At 48.1% G+C, this 18,538-nt stretch overlaps 1 protein-coding gene and 1 pseudogene across 1 annotated transcript in view; one reads left to right on the plus strand and one right to left on the minus strand.

Moving 5' to 3' along the window:
- Nucleotides 1–15,851, plus strand: part of Mlxip (MLX interacting protein) — a 54,917-nt gene extending 39,066 nt beyond the window's left edge. The window contains exons 2-17 of the mRNA XM_076922821.1: nucleotides 3,247–3,353; nucleotides 4,016–4,101; nucleotides 5,486–5,575; nucleotides 5,942–5,983; nucleotides 6,238–6,409; nucleotides 7,062–7,151; nucleotides 7,622–7,713; nucleotides 8,644–9,298; nucleotides 10,035–10,156; nucleotides 10,296–10,452; nucleotides 11,992–12,116; nucleotides 12,672–12,770; nucleotides 12,871–12,998; nucleotides 13,194–13,317; nucleotides 14,941–15,070; nucleotides 15,666–15,851. Of these exons, the coding sequence (XP_076778936.1) occupies nucleotides 3,247–3,353; nucleotides 4,016–4,101; nucleotides 5,486–5,575; nucleotides 5,942–5,983; nucleotides 6,238–6,409; nucleotides 7,062–7,151; nucleotides 7,622–7,713; nucleotides 8,644–9,298; nucleotides 10,035–10,156; nucleotides 10,296–10,452; nucleotides 11,992–12,116; nucleotides 12,672–12,770; nucleotides 12,871–12,998; nucleotides 13,194–13,317; nucleotides 14,941–15,070; nucleotides 15,666–15,787 (2,341 nt within the window). The 3' untranslated portion in view covers nucleotides 15,788–15,851. The remainder of the gene's footprint in view (nucleotides 1–3,246; nucleotides 3,354–4,015; nucleotides 4,102–5,485; nucleotides 5,576–5,941; nucleotides 5,984–6,237; nucleotides 6,410–7,061; nucleotides 7,152–7,621; nucleotides 7,714–8,643; nucleotides 9,299–10,034; nucleotides 10,157–10,295; nucleotides 10,453–11,991; nucleotides 12,117–12,671; nucleotides 12,771–12,870; nucleotides 12,999–13,193; nucleotides 13,318–14,940; nucleotides 15,071–15,665) is intronic.
- On the minus strand, nucleotides 8–83 carry LOC143438277 (U6 spliceosomal RNA; annotated as a pseudogene).
- Nucleotides 15,852–18,538: the final 2,687 nt, after the last annotated feature.

Below are 18,538 nucleotides of genomic sequence, written 5' to 3' on the forward strand. Positions count from 1 at the left end.
TTTTTTTTTAAATATGGAACGCTTCATGAATTTGCGTGTCATCCTTCCACAGGGGCCATGCTAATCTTCTCTGTATCTGTGCTGCCGAAGCGGGCATTGGACAGACATTTATAATACGTCTAGCACTGAGCTATACTCCCCAGCCTTTATCACTTTGTAACCTTTGCCGTTGTATAACTATCATGTAACTATGAGCAATGGTGTAGGACTTGTCAGTCATCCATTCTGTGTACCAGACAGGGTTTTAGGTTGGTTTTGGACTAGTTTCTTTATGTGTGTATAGTGCCACTTGCTGGCTGTAGAGATACTGCAGAAGCATGGGATGATGGTGGAAGCTTAGAAATCCATGTGTTCCTGCTGAAGTTTGACTGTGTTTGCCAAAGTATCCTGACTAAGAGAAACATCTCAGTCAGCAGTTGGGGGAGACCCAAGGAACCCCTACACTGTTTACAGCTCACTATCCTTTTCTGCACCTGCTGCTCTCATCATGATATCTGTCTGCAGGTGCCATGGAGTTTGATGGAGAAGAGGTTGGCAGCACACTGGCCCCCTTTTTCATAGGTGCACAGTGGCGGTATGATTGGCCTAGGTTAACCTAGTGTTTAACTCTCACAGGGCACTAGCATCTGTTTCTTCCTGGAACCATGGATCCAACATGGCTCTCTGTAGATCTTTCGAAGCCGTCACTGAGGTAGTTAGTACTCAGTCAGATTCTGGTACTGATGAGCACATGATGTAACCACGAAATCCTGGGCATCACAAGGAAGGCGTATCAGTTATAGAAAAAGTGATTTTAGTTTAGTTTTGTTCCTTAATTTTATTTCAGACCTGAAATTGCTAGAGGATCTTGCTCAGAATGGGAAGGAGGATTGACTTTGTTGAAGACAGGAGCTAATAGCCTCTCGTCCTCTGTCTACAGCCTTGTCTGGACTAGCCCAGCGGGTCTCACAGCTCTGATGAACGCCATTTCTGTTACCTCATCATAGTCACGAGCCAAGCAGGAGCAGTGCCTTTCCACTTTGCCTTGGCCTCCGCTTAGGTTTTAGCCCCTGCATTGGTGTTCACACAACACCTGGGATGTCATGGGCCTGTGTCTCACTTACATCCTTTCTCAGTTCTTAGATCTTCACTCACAGAGTAAGGTGCTTCTTGGGTGAGTAAGTGGAAAGCCCATGGCTCTGCAGGTGCTTCCATATTCTTAGGCATCTGTTCCTGGGATTGAAGTAGGTACAAAGCGTCTTCCTTTTCCATGTGTGTGCATATGTGTTTGTGCATGTGTGGGTGGGTATGGGTGTGTACATATACATACACAGACACACCTTCAACTAACCCTTATTAAAACCACTACAGAGGAGATGACATTGTTGTGATTATACCCAGTAAACAGAAGCACCAGAACACCTCTTTGCCATCATAGTTGCATGGCTGGGGACCAAGGCAGTACAGGCTCCATCCCTAGCTATGGCCTTATGATCACAGGTGAGCTGGTCAGTTATATATGTGGATTAGTCATACCTCTGGAGTGGCAACTGAAAGAAGAGGTGGGGAGACTCTTGAGGTTTCTGACCTTTAGGTAGAGACTGTTGCTATTGTTGTGTTCTCAGAAGCTAAGAGGATATGCTGGGACACTTTCTAGGGGCAGGGAACTGCGCCCTTTCTTTTTTTTTCAAAAAATACTTATTTTTATTTTATGTGTATGAGTGGTTGGCCTGCGTGTTTGTAAATGCATTGCATGTCTGGTGTCTGTGGAAACCAGAAGAAGGCATCTGATGCTCTGAAAGTGGAGTTATAGGCTATTGTAAGCCACCATGTGGGTCGTGTAAACTGAACACCAGTCCTCTGTGAGAGCAGCAGCAATTGCTCTTTAATGTCTTAACTATCTCTGAATTGCTGGGGCCACCTTATTCTGCTTCACAATCCACAGCCTGGGCACTGATAGTGTGGGTGGACAGATGAAGACTTCTGCCAGGTATGCAGCAGGGATAACAAACTCTCTCACACACGTTACATGCCAAGCTTTCAGGTTCACTTTATGGCTTGCCTCTTTAAATGCTTGCACCTCCTTGACTGGCACATCTCTGCCATTCATGTGGCCTTTCTGAGTAGGTTTGAAGAAGGGGCAGGGCTGTGACCTGCCATGAGATGGATGCTCTTCAGCACCCATATGAAACAAAGATAGAGTCTTACTGTCTCAACCCATCAGAAAAAGGAGCAGTCTAGGAGAGACCAGCACTGGCTCAGAGCAGATGGTATAAGAGACCAAATAGAACGAGTAATGACCATGTGTGTTAGACACCAAGCAGAAGGGGCTTCAACATATCAAGGCTGGTCTCAAAGCCCCCATTAGTGCTATCTTTAATATAAGAGTATGCCTCAAAATTCTCCAAGAATTGGATACTGGAGAGATGACTCAGTGGTTAAGAGCACTTGATGCTCTTCCAGAGGACCCAAGTTCAGTTCCCAGTACACACATCAGGTGACTTATAGCTACCTGTAACTCCAGTTTCAGAAGACCTAGAGCTCTCTTCTGGCCTCCATGGTACCCACACATCTGTCTCTCTGTCTCTCTCTCTCTCATACACACACACACACACACACACACACACACACACACACACACACACACATTTATACATAAATCTAAAGAAGTTCTTAAACAGTAAGTTGAGAGCTAGTTTGTTAACAGGCAACACGAGTTCCCCGGAGGCACAGCCATCATGGCAGTTCAGTTTCTCAGGTGCTGTGCCAGCAGCTACCTCTGAGTAGCTAAGAGGAATCACTTTCTCAGATGGCTTGAGATGGGCCAGTGGTGACTGAGAACAAAAGAAGTGGGCCAAGACCTGTTGGGGGAGAAAGTGCCTAGTTTTCATTGCGAATCTGTATTAGTTTAGGCTGGCCTTGCATTCACAGTCCTCTGCCTCTATCTCCTGAGTGTGGGGATTAAACATGTGTGCTACTATGCCTGGCAACATATCTTTCAATGTTTAATTATAAGAAACTTTAAGAGTATGCAGGATCCCAAAGAATACAGGAAACCCCATGTCTTATCACCCTCTGTAGCATGTCCTCTAAGCCTGAATATTGTCACACCCTACCATCCCCATATGCTCTAAAGAAATCCCAGAATGACTGTTCTGTCAAGCGTGACCTATAAATGGATCAACCCAGGGTTCTCCAGTCTGGAATGATTGGGTCTCACATTTTATTTTCTGAAGAACCATTAACTCTCTTCATCTTGTTTTCCAGTGGGAAATTAGTATCTCCAAAGTGGAAAAACTTTAAGGGCCTGAAGCTCCAGTGGCGGGACAAGATCCGGCTCAACAACGCCATCTGGAGGGCATGGTATATGCAGTGTAAGTGTGTTGCCAGCCAGGCAGTGGGTGTGCTACACTCCAAAGGCCCTCAGTTCTGTGGCTTCAGAGCTCTACACCTTGGAGGTCTGAGCATCTTGGGTCTATAGCCTGCTCTTAAGACATATTTTCAGTAGAATCTTTCTTAAGTAGTATGTGTGATGGGAAATCAAGCTAGAATACATCCCAGGGAGCAGGGCATTCACAAGCCATCAGGCAAAGTCACCTAACTAGAGCAGAGTCTTTAAGGACAGACATATGAGACCTTGACCACAGTATGTAGTGCATGCTGGGTACTTGACCTTAAGGAATAATGGGCTCTTTTTAGGAGAGATGGGAGAATGTAGCTAAGAGGTGACATTTGAAGAATCAAAGAACAGTTTCTGTTTCCAGCAGTTTAAGAAGACATAGATACCACTGTACAGCTCTTGTCCCTGGCTAGCTTGAGGATGGGAGGATGCAGGCTTCCAGAGCAGGGCGGCTCCTGATCACTGGCTGCCTTGGTGTTCATGAGCAGCGTCACTTCTTGCTTAGATATTACTGGCATTCGTTGCCTTGGGCCTGCATGCTTTGGAAGAAGGAAATGACATTCCAGGGTGTACAATTCGGGCAGAGCTCCATCAGGGTCTTGGTACAGTTACGATGTCTGTCTTCTCCCAACCCAGACTTGGAGAAGCGCAAGAATCCTGTGTGCCACTTTGTCACCCCGCTAGACGGCTCTGCTGATGTGGATGAGCACCGGCGGCCAGAGGTATTCAACCAGGAAGTGATTGCATAGAGGGAGGGTAGGAAGGAGGGTGTTGGGAAAGGAGACTGCCTGTTTCTGAAGAAACAGCCCACCAAGGGATCAAGCTCTATGGCAGAGACTGTAGAGAACAGGGAAGCCTGTGCTGTCCTATTAGTTACATGACCTCGAGGAGGAGGGTTAGCCTTCAACAGTTTCCAGCCCCCAGAAACTCTATCCCTTAGACAGACGGACCTATGGGGCCTCATTCTCTGTGTTCACTGAAAATTGGTATTTCTTCTGAGAGTTACTCAGGAAAGACTGGCCCTGGAGCAGTTAGTAAAGGCTCAGCTGTCACTCAGAATAAGAGCACATACATAGGCTCTAGGTTCCATCCCCAGGACCACAAGCAAAACAACCACTCTAGAAGAAGTTAGGAAGAACTCAAGGTTCTCCACATCAACTGGAGATCCAGTCAGTAGCGTGCTTTCCTAGTGTGCACTAAGCACAGCTTCCATTTCTAGCTCTACACAAACTGAGCTTGGTGTCAAAAGCCTGCAGTCCCAGGACTTGGGATATAGGCAGGAAAATCAGAAGTTTAAGGCCATTCTTAATACATACAGAGTTTGAGGCCAGCCTAAACTTCGTGAGACCCTATCTTAAAAAACAAACAAACAAACAAACAAAAAACCAAGCCAAACAAACAAAAACTTAAAAGATGAAGAGATTAAAGAAAGAGTGGCTCATTTTTATTTTGTCTTATTATTTTAGTACTACTAAAGGGTAGAATCCAGGGCCTCTTACATACCAGGAAAGTGCTATACCATTGAGCTATACCTCCTACCCCAAAAGAGTAAATTAAAAAATTTTTTATATTAGGGGTGTGTGTGTGTGTGTGTGTTTGCATGTAAGCATATATGTGGAGGTCAGAGGACAATTCTGAGAGTCCTTGCCTTTCACCACATGGGTCCCAAGGATCAGACTGGGGTCATCAGGGTTGACGGGAGGCATGCTTACCCACTGAACCATCTCACCAGCCCTCAGTTTAACTCTGAGAAATGGCAGCTGCTACTAGTAAGGGGCATTTGGGGGCCACCTGTGAATTTCCTTAGCATCTTCAGGCAAGGAGGAAGAGCATCTCTGCTACCTCTCCGTCTGAGTGCTGTGTGCTGCTTACCCTGTACTCAGTGCAGAGTCACTCTTGGTGTCATGGGTGTGGAAGATACATTTTTAGCTAGAGTGTGAGAAGAGGTGTGCCCAGTGAGTGAAGCTATAGTTTCTCAAACAGCATGGGGATTTTCTTACCAAGAGAACCATCTGAAGCCACTTCAGTGATGTATACTGGGTATTTATGGGCTGAGATTTGATCATCATCCAAGACCTGCTTTTCATTTTGGCCTCTTGGTTGTAGGCCATCACCACAGAGGGCAAATACTGGAAAAGTCGCATTGAGATTGTGATCCGGGAATACCACAAGTGGAGAACCTACTTCAAGAAGAGGGTACATATTGGCAAGGGCTCTCAAAAGAGCATGTTCTGGAAGCTCTGGGGTGGGGGTTGGGAGTTGGGTAGATAGGAGATGGGACTGTATTTGGAAGTGGCCTGAGACCCTAGGCTCCACAGCTGCCCCATCAGTCACGGATCATGGAGCAATATTGTACTCAACGTTTAAGCACCAAGTAGTGGCCGTGGTTTCCTCAGTCGTGAACAGACCTGTTTCCTTCTGTGTGCCCACATCCATGGGATGGCAGCCAGCATGATCCCAGTCCCCAACTCACTTCCCAGAGAGTTCACTCACATATAGGAAGATGAAGTTGGGGCATCCCAGAGCTCTTCGTGGCTGCCTCATTGCTCCCTTTGCCCACAGCTGCAGCAGCATAAGGATGAGGACCTTTCCAGCCTGGCCCAGGTAAGTGAGCTTGAGAGCCCTGTCTTGACAAGATGCAGCAGTAACTCCTGTGCCCCAAGAGAGTCCTGTAGTGGGAGGCCAGACACGGGGCTAGCTCCTCAAGTGGGGGCACGCTCTGGTGGGTGGACTAAGGGAATAGCTCTCAATGCCTTTACCCTTCTGCCCTGTTTTTCAAGAAGCAACCCTTTAATGCATGCCAGGACTGAGAAGGTAAATTGAACGGCCCTTTGATTCTTCTTCCCTGTTGGCACCAGGATGATGACATGCTGTATTGGCATAAACATGGGGACGGCTGGAAAACCCCAGTCCCCATGGAGGAAGACTCACTGCTGGACACAGACATGCTCATGTCAGAGTTCAGCGACACCCTTTTCTCCACACTTTCCTCACACCAACCAGTGGCCTGGCCCAACCCACGAGAAATAGGTAACTGTAGTCTCCATCCTTGGACAGCTGGCATCTTTCTCTGTGAGGATTCCTCTAGGCCAGGCTTTGCTTCAGAGCACCTCTGAGCTGCTGCATGGCACTTAGTTAGGCTAGGCAAGAAAAGGAATGGATTGCCCAGGCTCTTTATTTGAGGGTCCTATGCTGTTGCATAGGAGGAGACTGGAATTGGAGCCTTACAGGGGCGATCATTGTTCTTTTAGTCCCACTGTGAAAAAGAAGCAGGCTCTGATCCAGACCCATTTTATGTTTCTGATACTGTCTTAGTGTGAGATATGTCAGTGCCAAAGCCTAGGCAACAAGGTGAGCACTGCTGCCATTCCCACACGGAGGTCTTCAGTCTTCTGAATTCTCAGGGAAGAGCTGCAAATGAAAGTGAGACCAAGGACGGAGGGTCGTGGGGTGTAGAGTGGGGTGGAAGGTTGGAGCTACTCATAGCTCATGATGAGCCTAGCCACTGAGAGTAGAGAGAACATATCTAAGGATGGCCACAAACCCCTGAGAATGTAGAAATCCCAGCCAGCTTTCTACAGTTTTTTAGGAGGGCCAGGAGGATCTGTTAAGAACTAAATGTATATGTTCCTTTGACCTTATTTGAGGTAAAAGTGTTCCCCTCTCTCACTTGTAATTGCAGCACATCTGGGAAATGCAGACATGATCCAACCAGGCCTGATCCCTTTGCAACCCAACTTGGACTTCATGGACACCTTTGAGCCTTTCCAGGGTGAGGGCAGAGGGTAACATGATGCTTGGATCCCCCTTGCCCCTCCCATATCAGGCTTGTGCCCGTTAGAGAGAGAACAGTGGGAAATCAGTGTAAAGGGAGGGCTTATAACTTTTTAAAACTGAAAATTATTTTGGTAGTAACTGCAAAGCCTGGAAAGGTTTCCTGGGACATAGGAAGGAAGTTGAAGGAAGTCTCAGAGTGGGTATTTTCTTCCTGCTGGGAGCATCTACTTAGCCTTGATTGTGAGCAGTTCCTCCAGTAGACAGTAGAGGGCACTGTGACACAACCGCCACCCAGCAAAGTTTCTGTTTAGATCAAGCTCCTTGAGCTCTGCCTGGAAGCACTTGGTATTTCAGTCAGAGTCCTCTTTCTATTGAAAAAGTTAGCTTTGGGAGGTGGGGTTTGGGTCATAATTCCAGAAAATGCTAAATTCATGGAGTTCAAAAGACTCCCATGTTCTTTTTCAGATCTCTTCTCCTCCAGCCGGTCCATTTTTGGCTCCGTGTTGCCTCCTCCTACGTCAGTACCTGCCCCAGATCCTAGCAGCCCACCTTCTCAGGTAGAGGAAGCTGGGGGAGCGGGCATGGTAGGAACAGGGCTATCATGAGACTGTACAACCAGAGCTAGGCTAATGCTGTAACCATGAATTAGCCATATTCTGGGGCCATTGCTAGATCCAGTGCTGAATACACACAAATGTGCAAAGAAATTATGGAACCTTCTTTGAAAGCATTTTTCCCTCCCCATAAGGCAGGAGACTATGCCAACAAAGTTGTTTCCCTGCATAAGGTCCACGTGAACTTTGTCCAGCCAGCTCTTTCCTAAGACAAATTTAGTTGCAGAACAAGATTATGGATCACTAATAAAATATGTTGTATATTGTTATTACTTTTGACCTAGCAATTAATAAAAGGCACTTGCAGGTGTTGTGCTAAGAGCTGAGTGAGGCATAATTCTCTGCCTTGGGGAGCTCTCACGTTCGTGCTCTATTCAGTTAGTCACCCAGTAACCTGGCACCTTCCCCACCTAGCGCAGATAATCATTTCTGCAGGGACTGAGATCTGTATAGGTGATTCCTCATAGCTTTTCCTCTCAGGAAGAGCTAGTCTGACTGGAAGTTGATACTTGATGCTGTCCTTGGGGAACCCCTGAGCAGCTGTGGTCTAGGCTGCTTCTGCCCTGAAACAGAAGATACCATGGCCTGTGGGTAGACCTCGACTAGACTCTAGAAACCAGATATCCCTAGGGTGCCATCCAGCTTTGTCTGAGCTCTGCATTATCATTAGTTCCTAATGGAAACAAGACCCCTGCTGACACCCAGGGAACACAGATCCATTTCCCCAGCCTAGCAGTGGGAGATAGCACTTTGGTCCCTTGGTCCCTCAGTCCCCATGTCCACAGTTGGGGTATGTTTAGTATGTAGTACTAAACAGTTAAAGCTAATTATTCAGTTGTACCTTTGTCTTCTTCATGTCTCTTCCTTCCTCAGGGGAACATCTTGCCAAATACAGCTCTCCCTCCTGCGAGCCTGCCCAATAGCCTCATTGAACCTTCTGCAGCCCCCTCCCTGGATCCCACAGAGGAGCAGGGTTGTGAACGCACGTCCCAACCTGTGGACCCGTTTATTCAGCCTGCAGACTTTGGCTCCTCTGAGCCACCGTTGAGTGTCCCACAGCCCTTCCTCCCTGTCTTTACAATGACCTTACTTTCCCCTGGCCCTGCCCCAGCACCTGTTCCAACTGCATTGCCCTTAGTTCCTCCGCCTGCCACTACTCTGAACCCCCCAACTTCACCAGCTTTCCTGCAGCCACAGAAGTTTGCTGGAGTCAGCAAATCAACCCCTGTCATTACTCACACAGCCTCTGCAACCCTGACCCATGATGCTTCTGCCACCACCTTCAGCCAGAGCCAGGGCCTTGTTATCACAGCACACCATCCAACCCCCTCCTCATCCCCCTGTGCTCTGGCACTGTCACCTGTACCCCAGCCACCAGCTGTGGGACCCCCTCAACCTCATTTAACTTTTATACACCCTAAACCTGTGTCCTTGACTGGAGTGAGACACAAACAGCCCCCCAAAATAGTGCCTGCTCCCAAACCTGAGCCTGTCTCCTTGGTGTTGAAGAATGCCTGCATTGCTCCAGGTGAGTTGTTGGGGGCAGAGCCAGCCAGCAGTGCCTAGGGAGCAATGCTTCCCTCTCTCTAAGGCTTTCAGTTCATAATCCCTCCCTCCCATTTAAATAGAACAGCAGTATGGGTAACTCATATGTGAAATTTATCTTTCTAGTCTAGTCTGTATGCTTAAAAATTAGTATAGTTTTGATCTGGGTGTGGTGACCCATACCTGTAAACCCAACGCTTAAAAGGTTGCAGCAGGAAGAATTTGAATTTGAAACCAGTCTGAGTTACAGAGTAAGTCCTAGGCTGGCCAAGGTTATATAATCAGACCCCAGTTAAAGAAACTAGAATTGTGTTGCTGAGATGGTTCAGTAAGTGAAGGCATTAGCTGCTTCCACATGTGTACCATGGCATGTGTGTGCCTACACACGCACACACACACACACACACACCCCACAGAATAAATATGATTTAGAAGCTAAAGTAAATAAAAATAAGAGTCTTGAAAACATGATTTGAGACCACATGAGTGTCTCTTTTGGGGGTTATAGTATTAGTTAGGTTTTCAAGTAAAAAGTACAAAAATGTTTCAGATGCCCCGGGGCTTTGTTTCTCTGCCCCCTTGGTGAGGAGCCACATGCTTCACCAGCAGGGTATGTGATGCCCTGGTTTTCCTGGGTGTCTGCAGATTAGTAGTTTTGTTAGTAACAGCCAGGCCTCTACAGGGTCAGGCCTTTACCTCCACATCTCTTCATCCTACAGCTGCCTTCTCAGGCCAACCACAAAAGGTGATCATGACATCAGCTCCTCTGAAGAGAGAAGGGATTCTGGCATCTACTGTGTCCCCATCCAATGTGGTCATTGCTTCTGCTGCCATCACCAGGGTAAGAGAGCTGGCCTAGGCAGTCCTCTAGTGTCCTCTGGTCTCCCTAGAGTGGCCTGTTTGTGTGGCTCTCAGCCAGTGTAGCTGCTCTGCTCTGCTCTACGTCAGTGGTACAAGATCTCTTTGCTGTGTCTCCACAGGCTTCTGGAGTCACAGAGTTCCTCAGCCACAGCACGAGCAGCCAGCCTAGCCCTGTCTCTCGCCTCTTTTCTCCAAGTACAGTGCAAGACTCCCTGGTGAAGGGCGAGCAGGTCCCACTGCATGGGGGTAGTCCCCAGGTCCCTGCCACAGGCTCTAGTGAGTATTCACCTGAGTGGTGCTGTCGGGGCTTTGTAGGGAATAAGCAGACTGTTCTGGGTTGGGGAGGCCATTCACAGGCTCCCATAAGCAAGCTGGGCCTACAGAACCTTCCATCTGCTCCTAGCACAGTCTGGGGAAATGTTCACTGGGAAGCTGTGGCCACACCAGCAGAAAAGGAGGAGAGGGTGCCAGGCAGGCATGTCACAGCAAGGGAGCCAGTACACCCAGGCAACCATCAAAGCAGGGTGGCTAGTACACCCAAGGAACACACTCAGAAGACCTGGCTTGCAGCAGCCAGTTCCATCCAGAAAGGGGACTGAATAGTTCTTGTCCACAGTCTGGAAAACTTAAGCCTGGGGTTGCTGTAGCCATGAAACCAGCAGCGGGCTCCTAGTCACAGCATCTTCCCTCCTAGTTTCTAAGCTCCTGCAAGTCTGTGGCCGTTTTCACATCTTACACTGAGGACAGTCAGGACAGTATTGGTTTTGCCTGTTGACTTGTGGAGTCAAAGGTCAGGGGCTAGGAGTCCTGTAACATCAGTATTGGGCTGCAGGTAGAACTTGGGTTTTTCCAGTGTCATACTGGGAAGGGATCTGGAAACACATAATCTGCACACAGCCTGTCACTGTGCTGTCCCTTAATCCTCTTTCTTAGCTAAAGTCATGGCTGCTCCTGAAGGGATTGCTTGGGAAGACAGGACCAAGGAAGGGTTACCAGCTGAGAGGGGTTATTGGACTTGTCCAATAGAAGGTTTTGAAGAATGAGACTCTTCAGTCTGGAAAGATACAGACTCAAGGCATAAGTCAGTTTTCTAAAATTATCTAGAGGACGCTGCCCTTGCTGTGGGACTGCAGCGCACAACTTTTAGAGATGTGCACTGAATCCTGGTAATCCAGGAGAAAATTAAGTAACTGGAAGCATTTGATAGAATAAAGTGAAACGGGCTAGGGACATTCTAAGAGGAAATGACCCCCAAGAGACAGCAGTGAATGGGACAGAAGCCTGTGTGGTTTGTAATACTTTAGTCTATTCTGTGTGGGTCAGAAGGTGGTAGTACTTTTTCTTTAACATTTTCACAGTGAGTGAGAGAAAGTAAATATGTAGAATTTAAAGAACAAAAATAAAGCCATACCAGTGTGCTGAGCACATGAGCTAGGAGTTATTGCCTTAAAAGCCTCTAATGGCCCTGGCTGCCTTCAGGTGGCAATTTAGAACCTGGGTTGGCAGTTCAACTTTTCCTCTAAGCAGTTCGATACCTGGGATGGGGCAGAATTCAGCCATATTCTACGTCTAACTTCCTGTCTCAGGTGTTGCCTTGGAAACAGCAACTCCCCTTTGGGATATGGGCAAGGATTTCTCTAGTATTTCCTCTGGAGTAGCTATAGAAGGTTTTAAATGGACTTCTAAGCCTGAGGACTTGCTGGGCGTCCCTCTTGTTGGTGAGGACAGCTGTGGGTCCAGGACAGGGCAGGCTCGCTTCATATTTTTCCAGTACCCTTCTCAAGTGTTTGCCTGCTGAGAGCAATTTCTTCTCAGGTCGTGACTGCCCCAACTCAGGCCAAGCTTCTCCATGCCCATCAGAACAAAGTCCCAGTCCTCAGTCTCCCCAGAACAACTGCTCAGGGAAATCTACAGACGCCAAAAATGTGGCTGCATTAAAGGTATGGCTTACTTCTCTTGGATCTTGATTCCCTTGGAAAGGGAAGAAAACATCAGGAAAGGAGAACCACAGATCCAGCTCATGTTGCAACCCAGAAACACTAAGGTTAAATTGACTCCAACTGTTTCCCATCCCACCAACAAGCCCTTGAAGGTTAAGGCCTGTTGAGAGCTCTGGGTGGGCCCCCTGGGCCCAGGGACCAGCACAGAGTCCTCATGCCATTGGGTTGGGCCGTATGCAGCCTTGGCCACACCAGTTGTAAAGAGGAGGCAGGGCTGCAAACACTGGGTTGTAGAGAAGTGGGGAGTCTGGAAGCCAGGGGACAGAGCACATAGTACTTCCTAGCCCATGAGTCCTGCCTACTCCTCACTGGCCCCTCTTAGAGCTTTTTAGCCATTTGCCTCTCCTTCAGTTTTCTGGCCCTGGCTTGCTGGTCATGTGCCCCAAGACACCAGTCTTTCTTGAGCTTCTCAGTATTGTTTTAGGCAGTGAGGAAGAACAAGTTGGTTGTGTAAAGCCTGGCTTGTGTCTCAGTGACAATTGATTCCCCCAATAGAACCGGCAGAAGCACATCTCAGCTGAACAGAAAAGGCGTTTCAATATTAGGATGGGCTTTAACACCCTGAATAGTTTGATCTCCAATAATTCCAAGCAGGTAAGTTCCCTGAGAGTGTCAAGACATGGTGATAGTGCACCATTCCCGTGTGTCAGTGCCAGCTAAGTACTGCCACCTCTCAGCCACCTGCTCTCCACAGACCAGCCATGCCATCACACTGCAGAAGACCATGGAGTACATCACCAAGCTGCAGCAGGAACGGACGCAGATGCAAGAGGAGGCCCGGAGGTTGCGGGAGGAAATTGAGGAGCTTAACACCACCATCATGTGAGGTTTCGTTTGAGTCCTCTACCCCACACATTTCAAAAAGCAGAGGGGATCCTTTTTGGCCTTTGCTATCCATATTACAGCAGTTTGGTTTCTTGTCCTCCTCCCATAGCCTCTGACTTTATCCTTTCTTCCTCCCCAGTCCCCCTCTATCACCACTTACCCCATAGCATCCTCTGACTACTGTTGTTTCAGCTCCTGCCAACAGCTGCTACCTGCCACAGGAGTCCCTATCAACTGCCGCCAGTTTGACCACATGAAAGACATGTTTGATGAATATGTGAAAAGCAGGATCCTGCAGAATTGGAAATTCTGGATTGTATCTTTGGTTTTTTTCCTTGCTCTTTCTTTCCCCAGGCAACACACTAAAACAGTAGACAGTGCTCTTGGGTACCCCTGGAAGAAAGGTTCTCACATAGTCATCAGTGACTTGGAGCTGGCAGTGCTATTTTCTGTCTCAGAGAAGAGAAGGCTCTGGGCTGGCCCTAGGGGCTGGGGAGACCACATCCAGGAGCTTTTCAGGGAGGGATAGGGAGACAGATGGCCTCTCTACTCTCCAGGTCTTTGGCAAACAAAGGCAACTAGATAACTGCTGAAGAAGCAAGGTGAGAAAGGGGCCTGCCAGCCTGCCAGCCAGTGTGCCAGCCAGTGTGCCAGCCTGCCAGCCAGCTCAGTCACTGACAGAGAGGGTAAGCCCTAGATGGAAACCAGGGCTTATTGAATTTTTGAGTAGCCAAACCCCAGGTGATGGTGGTGATGTTTCTTCTTCCTCCTCTTTTTCTTCTCCTTCTCTTTCTCTTCTTCCTCTTCCTCTTCCTCTTCTTTGAGGTGGCAGCACTCCTGTTATAGGATGACTCCTGCCTTCCTGATCCATAGCGGCCCTGTTCTGAGAAGATGGACAGCATAGGAGGCCAGTCAGTGGGAAAGACAGTTGTATAGAAAGAGAGGAAGGAGAGAGAGAGAGAGAGAGAGAGAGAGAGAGAGAGAGAACAAGAACCTATTCAAGTATGCCTCTGTGTGTGTGTGTGTGTGTGTGTGTGTGTGTGTGTGTGTGTGTATTTCAGAGACCAAGTGTTTATATTTTGATTTTTGAGACAGTCTCAATTTGTAGTATAGGCTGGTGTGGAACTTGCTGTATAGTGCAGTGCTACATAGCCTCTTCCTTTTAAGTGTACGCCATTCCTATTTGTGTATTTATATTTTTATTAATATTGAGGATGAATCTCAAGACTTTGTACTACTATCTAGGTAAGAACTCTATCAGTGAGCCTGTAGCCTGACTTGAGATGGCAGCTGGCACGCCTCATTCCTGGATTTGCTTTGCTATCTTACTTTCTGCCTTTAGTGGAGTCTAGTGGCACAGTGGCATATGGCACGTGTCAGAACTGTTTCAACAAAGTGACCTTTTCCTCATTACTAGGTCAGGGTTGATACTATAGGCATCAGAATTCAAGAGAAACATTTATATCTTCACTAGGCCCATCCTAGGTTCTTGGGAGCTCTGCAGCAAGTGGTGAGCTTGCAGGCTGTGTATAACACAAAAATCAGGCTCCAGCTTCAGACAGACACCTTGCCTTGAGTGTTGTGTGTTTCCCATACTCCTGCCAGCCCACACGTCTCCTCTCTTCCCATACAGCTGTCTCCTGTATCTGACTGACCTATGGTCTCACGTCCACCTCATTGTCCTTACCCCTGGGTGAAGCTGAAGAAACTTTTTTTTTTCTATCTTCTGTTCACTCAAATGTCATTCATAGTTTGATCTCATGGCGGGCACATCTTGCCTAGCAAACAACTGATCTGTCCCTTCCTCTCTGATCAGTTTTCTGTAGGCAGTTATTCAGAAGGAAGTCAGCAGTAAGCCTGGCTTGCCTGAGCTTTCCTTTATCTGTATGCCCCTTAGCCCTCCTCTGTGTTCACGTTTTCCTTAACCTAAGTCCTCCAGTTCAGCATGATCATCAAGCCACTGTTTGAGTCTTTCAAGGGGATGGTGTCCACCAGCAGCTTGGAGGAGTTCCACCGAACGGCACTTTCCTGGCTAGACCAGCACTGCTCTTTGCCTGTCCTCAGGCCAAGTGAGTGTGGAATACCAGACTTTAGGACTTCATGAGGTCCTGGAGGGAGAAAAGCCCTTACCTGGACAGTGTTTAGGAAAGTTTAGATTCTACTGCACAAAGCCAGGCTGGCCATGCAAGAGGCATGAGGATAACACTGAAGGGGGTCCTGGAACCTGAAAAGCTGTAGGGCCAGTATGGGTCTCTGAGCTCTCTGCCTCTCAGCAGACCTGACAGTCTGATCAACTTACTGAATATTTACCATTTGCCAGACTGTTTTAGGTCAATTTAGTGCTTTATTATTTAAGTTCTTACTTAATTCTAAATCTACAACCATATATAAATGTTATAAAGTTCAGTATTACAGCAGGTGCAACACTCTGGCAGCAGGAATAGCCTAGAATCCTTGGGCTTCTTGCAGCTCCTGCTAGGATATGCACAGGCAGGCTGTGAGATTGGTCCCAGAATAAGGCTCCTGTCACTCTTTCCTGCCGTTGAGCTCTGGCCATCGTCCTTGGTACTTGGGAATCACTGCATAGGGTTACATATGTGAGATTTGCATCCTGTCATTCTGAATCTTGTGTGCCTGGCTGACTATGGCCTTCTCTTCTCACAGTGGTACTGAGTACCCTCCGACAGCTGAGTACCACCACCTCCATCCTGACAGATCCATCCCTGCTGCCAGAGCAAGCATCAGAGGCTGTTACCAGGATTGGCAAGAGATCAGGGAAGTCCTAAGCTTAGTTGGCATGTGGCTGCATGAGATGCCTGGAGATCCCCCTCATACCCTTCCTGACACATTGCCTCAGGGCTGCCCTTGACTCCAGTGGCCCATTGCAGCTGTCAGGATGCTGCACTCAGGTCTGAGGCAGGTTTGAGGCCTGCCAACAGCAGTATCCCATCTTGGGAACCTTTGCTGTGACCTCCTACTCCGTGACCTCAATCATCAGTCTCCCCTGCATTTGGGGTGGCCCAGACAAAGGGAAACATCAGCTGTTCCAGTCCTGTCTCCTGGTGTTGTATTGATGTCCAGGGCCAGCAAGTGCAAGACAAGGAGACAACACCTGTTGCTGCAGGTGGGATCATTCGGGTCCTTCAGAATTGCTTTCTTGCGACTTCAAGACTTGGCTCCTGTCACATCCTTATCTACTTGTACTCCCCTGGCAACCTCTGCACACTTTTTGGCCTCCGTAGCAGCAGTGAAGTCTCTCCCATCTCTTGCAACCCCATCAGCACCTAATCCTCTGGGTTACTGTTCCAACCTCTGCAGAAAGGAATGTATCACCTCCCTAATGTATTCTATTGAAGGGAAAATCTTTTCCACAAACCCCTGAGCACACATGGAAAATAATGGGCGTGGAGGCCAACTGGACAGAAGGAAGGCATCAGCCATGCAAAGCTGCTGTGCTGTCTCAGAACACACACACACACCCCAGGCAATGTCTTGTCTGTATCTTAGTCCTGTCTGCATTGCAGTCGCCATGACGTTTCAACATTGCCAGGGCCTCAGTCTGGAGTCTCTTAAGGCCTCACAGTTGGGGCCCTTCTGTGTCTGTTCTCCACTCACTTCTGCTCTGCAGTTGTGGGAGAGGCAGATAGACTCCTGGGATGGTGTCACCCTTGGTTTTAACATTCAAAGGTCACACTCCGTGATGCTGCTGTCATACTGGTCTATTATCTGAAGTTTAGCTGGAGCTCCAAACCAGGACAGTTCTCAGACCAAAGATGTCATCATACTTAAGTCTGTCTCATCTTGTATGAGGAGGAAGAAACAAAATGCTATCAGGCAAGATGTCAAGGAGTCAGCCTGTGAAGCTATCTCCAGCTAGCCGGTGAAGTGCTGTGCTCAGATTTGAACCAGTGGAGTTTGGAGGGTGGCATGTGTTTGAAGGTTCAAGTGTCCCAATGTGTGTTACAGATGGTAGAGACATGGAAAGGTTAGGGGAAGGGGGACTTGATCCTCATCCTTCTCTTCGATGCCTCTGAGATGCTGCAGGTGGTGAGGTCCTATGCAGCACTCAGGGAGCCCAATAAAGGGTACCTCCTGGAAGAATGTGCTTTTTTTGTCTTGCTGTGACACCTAGAGCAGGCAGCAGGCTTTTTCTTGGACTCTGTCCTCCTGGCCCTGCCTCACCATGCTGCCTGTCCTGAGAAGACCACATGAAGAGGGGAGCCCAGGATGTCCCCTGAATTTCTGATCCATTTGGAAGCTCCTGCTGATGCCTAAGCGTGCCCTGGACTAGGTAGTTGGAGGACAAAGAAAGGGTAGGGGCTGCCAGCCATGTCAGCATTTATGCTGCGAGCCCTTAACCAATTGCTTGCACCATTGTCTAATTTCTGTCCTTTATGGGGATAGCTTGGTGGCCCTCCTCAGCCGTCCTGAAAAACATGTTTACAGGTTGAGGGAAGAATACAAGGCACATAGGCTGGACCTTGGCATTTCCACCAGGCACCCCTTCTTTTCCCAAGGACAAGGTGAAATTGTTCTTTAGAAGGTGAAGGCCACTGTGGTAAGAAGGAAAAACTAAAGCGCTGCTGTGAGGGTCTCGAGAAGCCCGGCACTTCCTCCTCCCATGACACAGACACAGCATGGCTGTGCCGGACTTTTGGTTCTCTCCTCCCCTTGTAGGGGAGTAACCTTGTTTTTAAAACTCTATGGGGTATAAGATTGGCCTTTTGCTTCTATGGCCTACCTCTCCTTTTTGCTGAGTTAATTTCATCCTGTTTCCTCAGATGTTTAAGGCTGTTGTTAGTCTGTGTGAAACTGGGGTGGCGGAGGGAGGGAGGGAGGGAGGGAAGGGTGGGAGAGAGAAAGTGTGTGTGTGTGTGTGTGTGTGTGTGTGTGTGTGGGCAGACTTTATTAGGTGCATGTTTGTTTTGTTTTTGAGAGCGACCCCATTTCCTTTCTCTTGGTGCTCACCTTTGCAGTGGCTGTGAGGCCACAGTGCTTTAAAATCTCCAGGAATGATTATTTCCACCTTGGAGATGTTCTTGTTTTGAAATCTTGCCTGATGAACCTGTCCAATCAGAGGGTCCTGGCCTTGACTTCTGTCCTGGACACTAAGGTCAGCATTTGGGAATAGCCAAGGCCACTCTGCTTGGGGTCTCCACTGGTCGCTGACCACACTGTTCGCGGGGGTTTGTTTACAGTTATTTTCACTCCCATTCCTGTCCCCACTCACACAGAAGAAACTCCAAAACGTTGGCACTTTGGAGAATAAGAATATCGGCCAAAAAGGAGAAACCACAAAGCCACCTGGGAAATCTCTGCAAGTGTTTCTGTGAAATCTGAACAAGCCATCAGCACATCTTCTGCCTGTTCTTTCACTATGAGTGGGCACTGCAGAGGCAGGGTAGCTCTGGCTAAAGTGCTTCCTCAAAGTTATCGGAAGGTTATGCACCAGCTGTCACCCTCAGAAGACGAGGCTAGGATTGCTCCAGTGGTTTTACACAGCACAGGGGAAGCACAGCAGCTTCAGGACTTGATGG

This window comes from Arvicanthis niloticus, chromosome 24 (assembly GCF_011762505.2).
Source record: "Arvicanthis niloticus isolate mArvNil1 chromosome 24, mArvNil1.pat.X, whole genome shotgun sequence".
Classification (NCBI taxonomy): Eukaryota; Metazoa; Chordata; class Mammalia; order Rodentia; family Muridae; genus Arvicanthis; species Arvicanthis niloticus.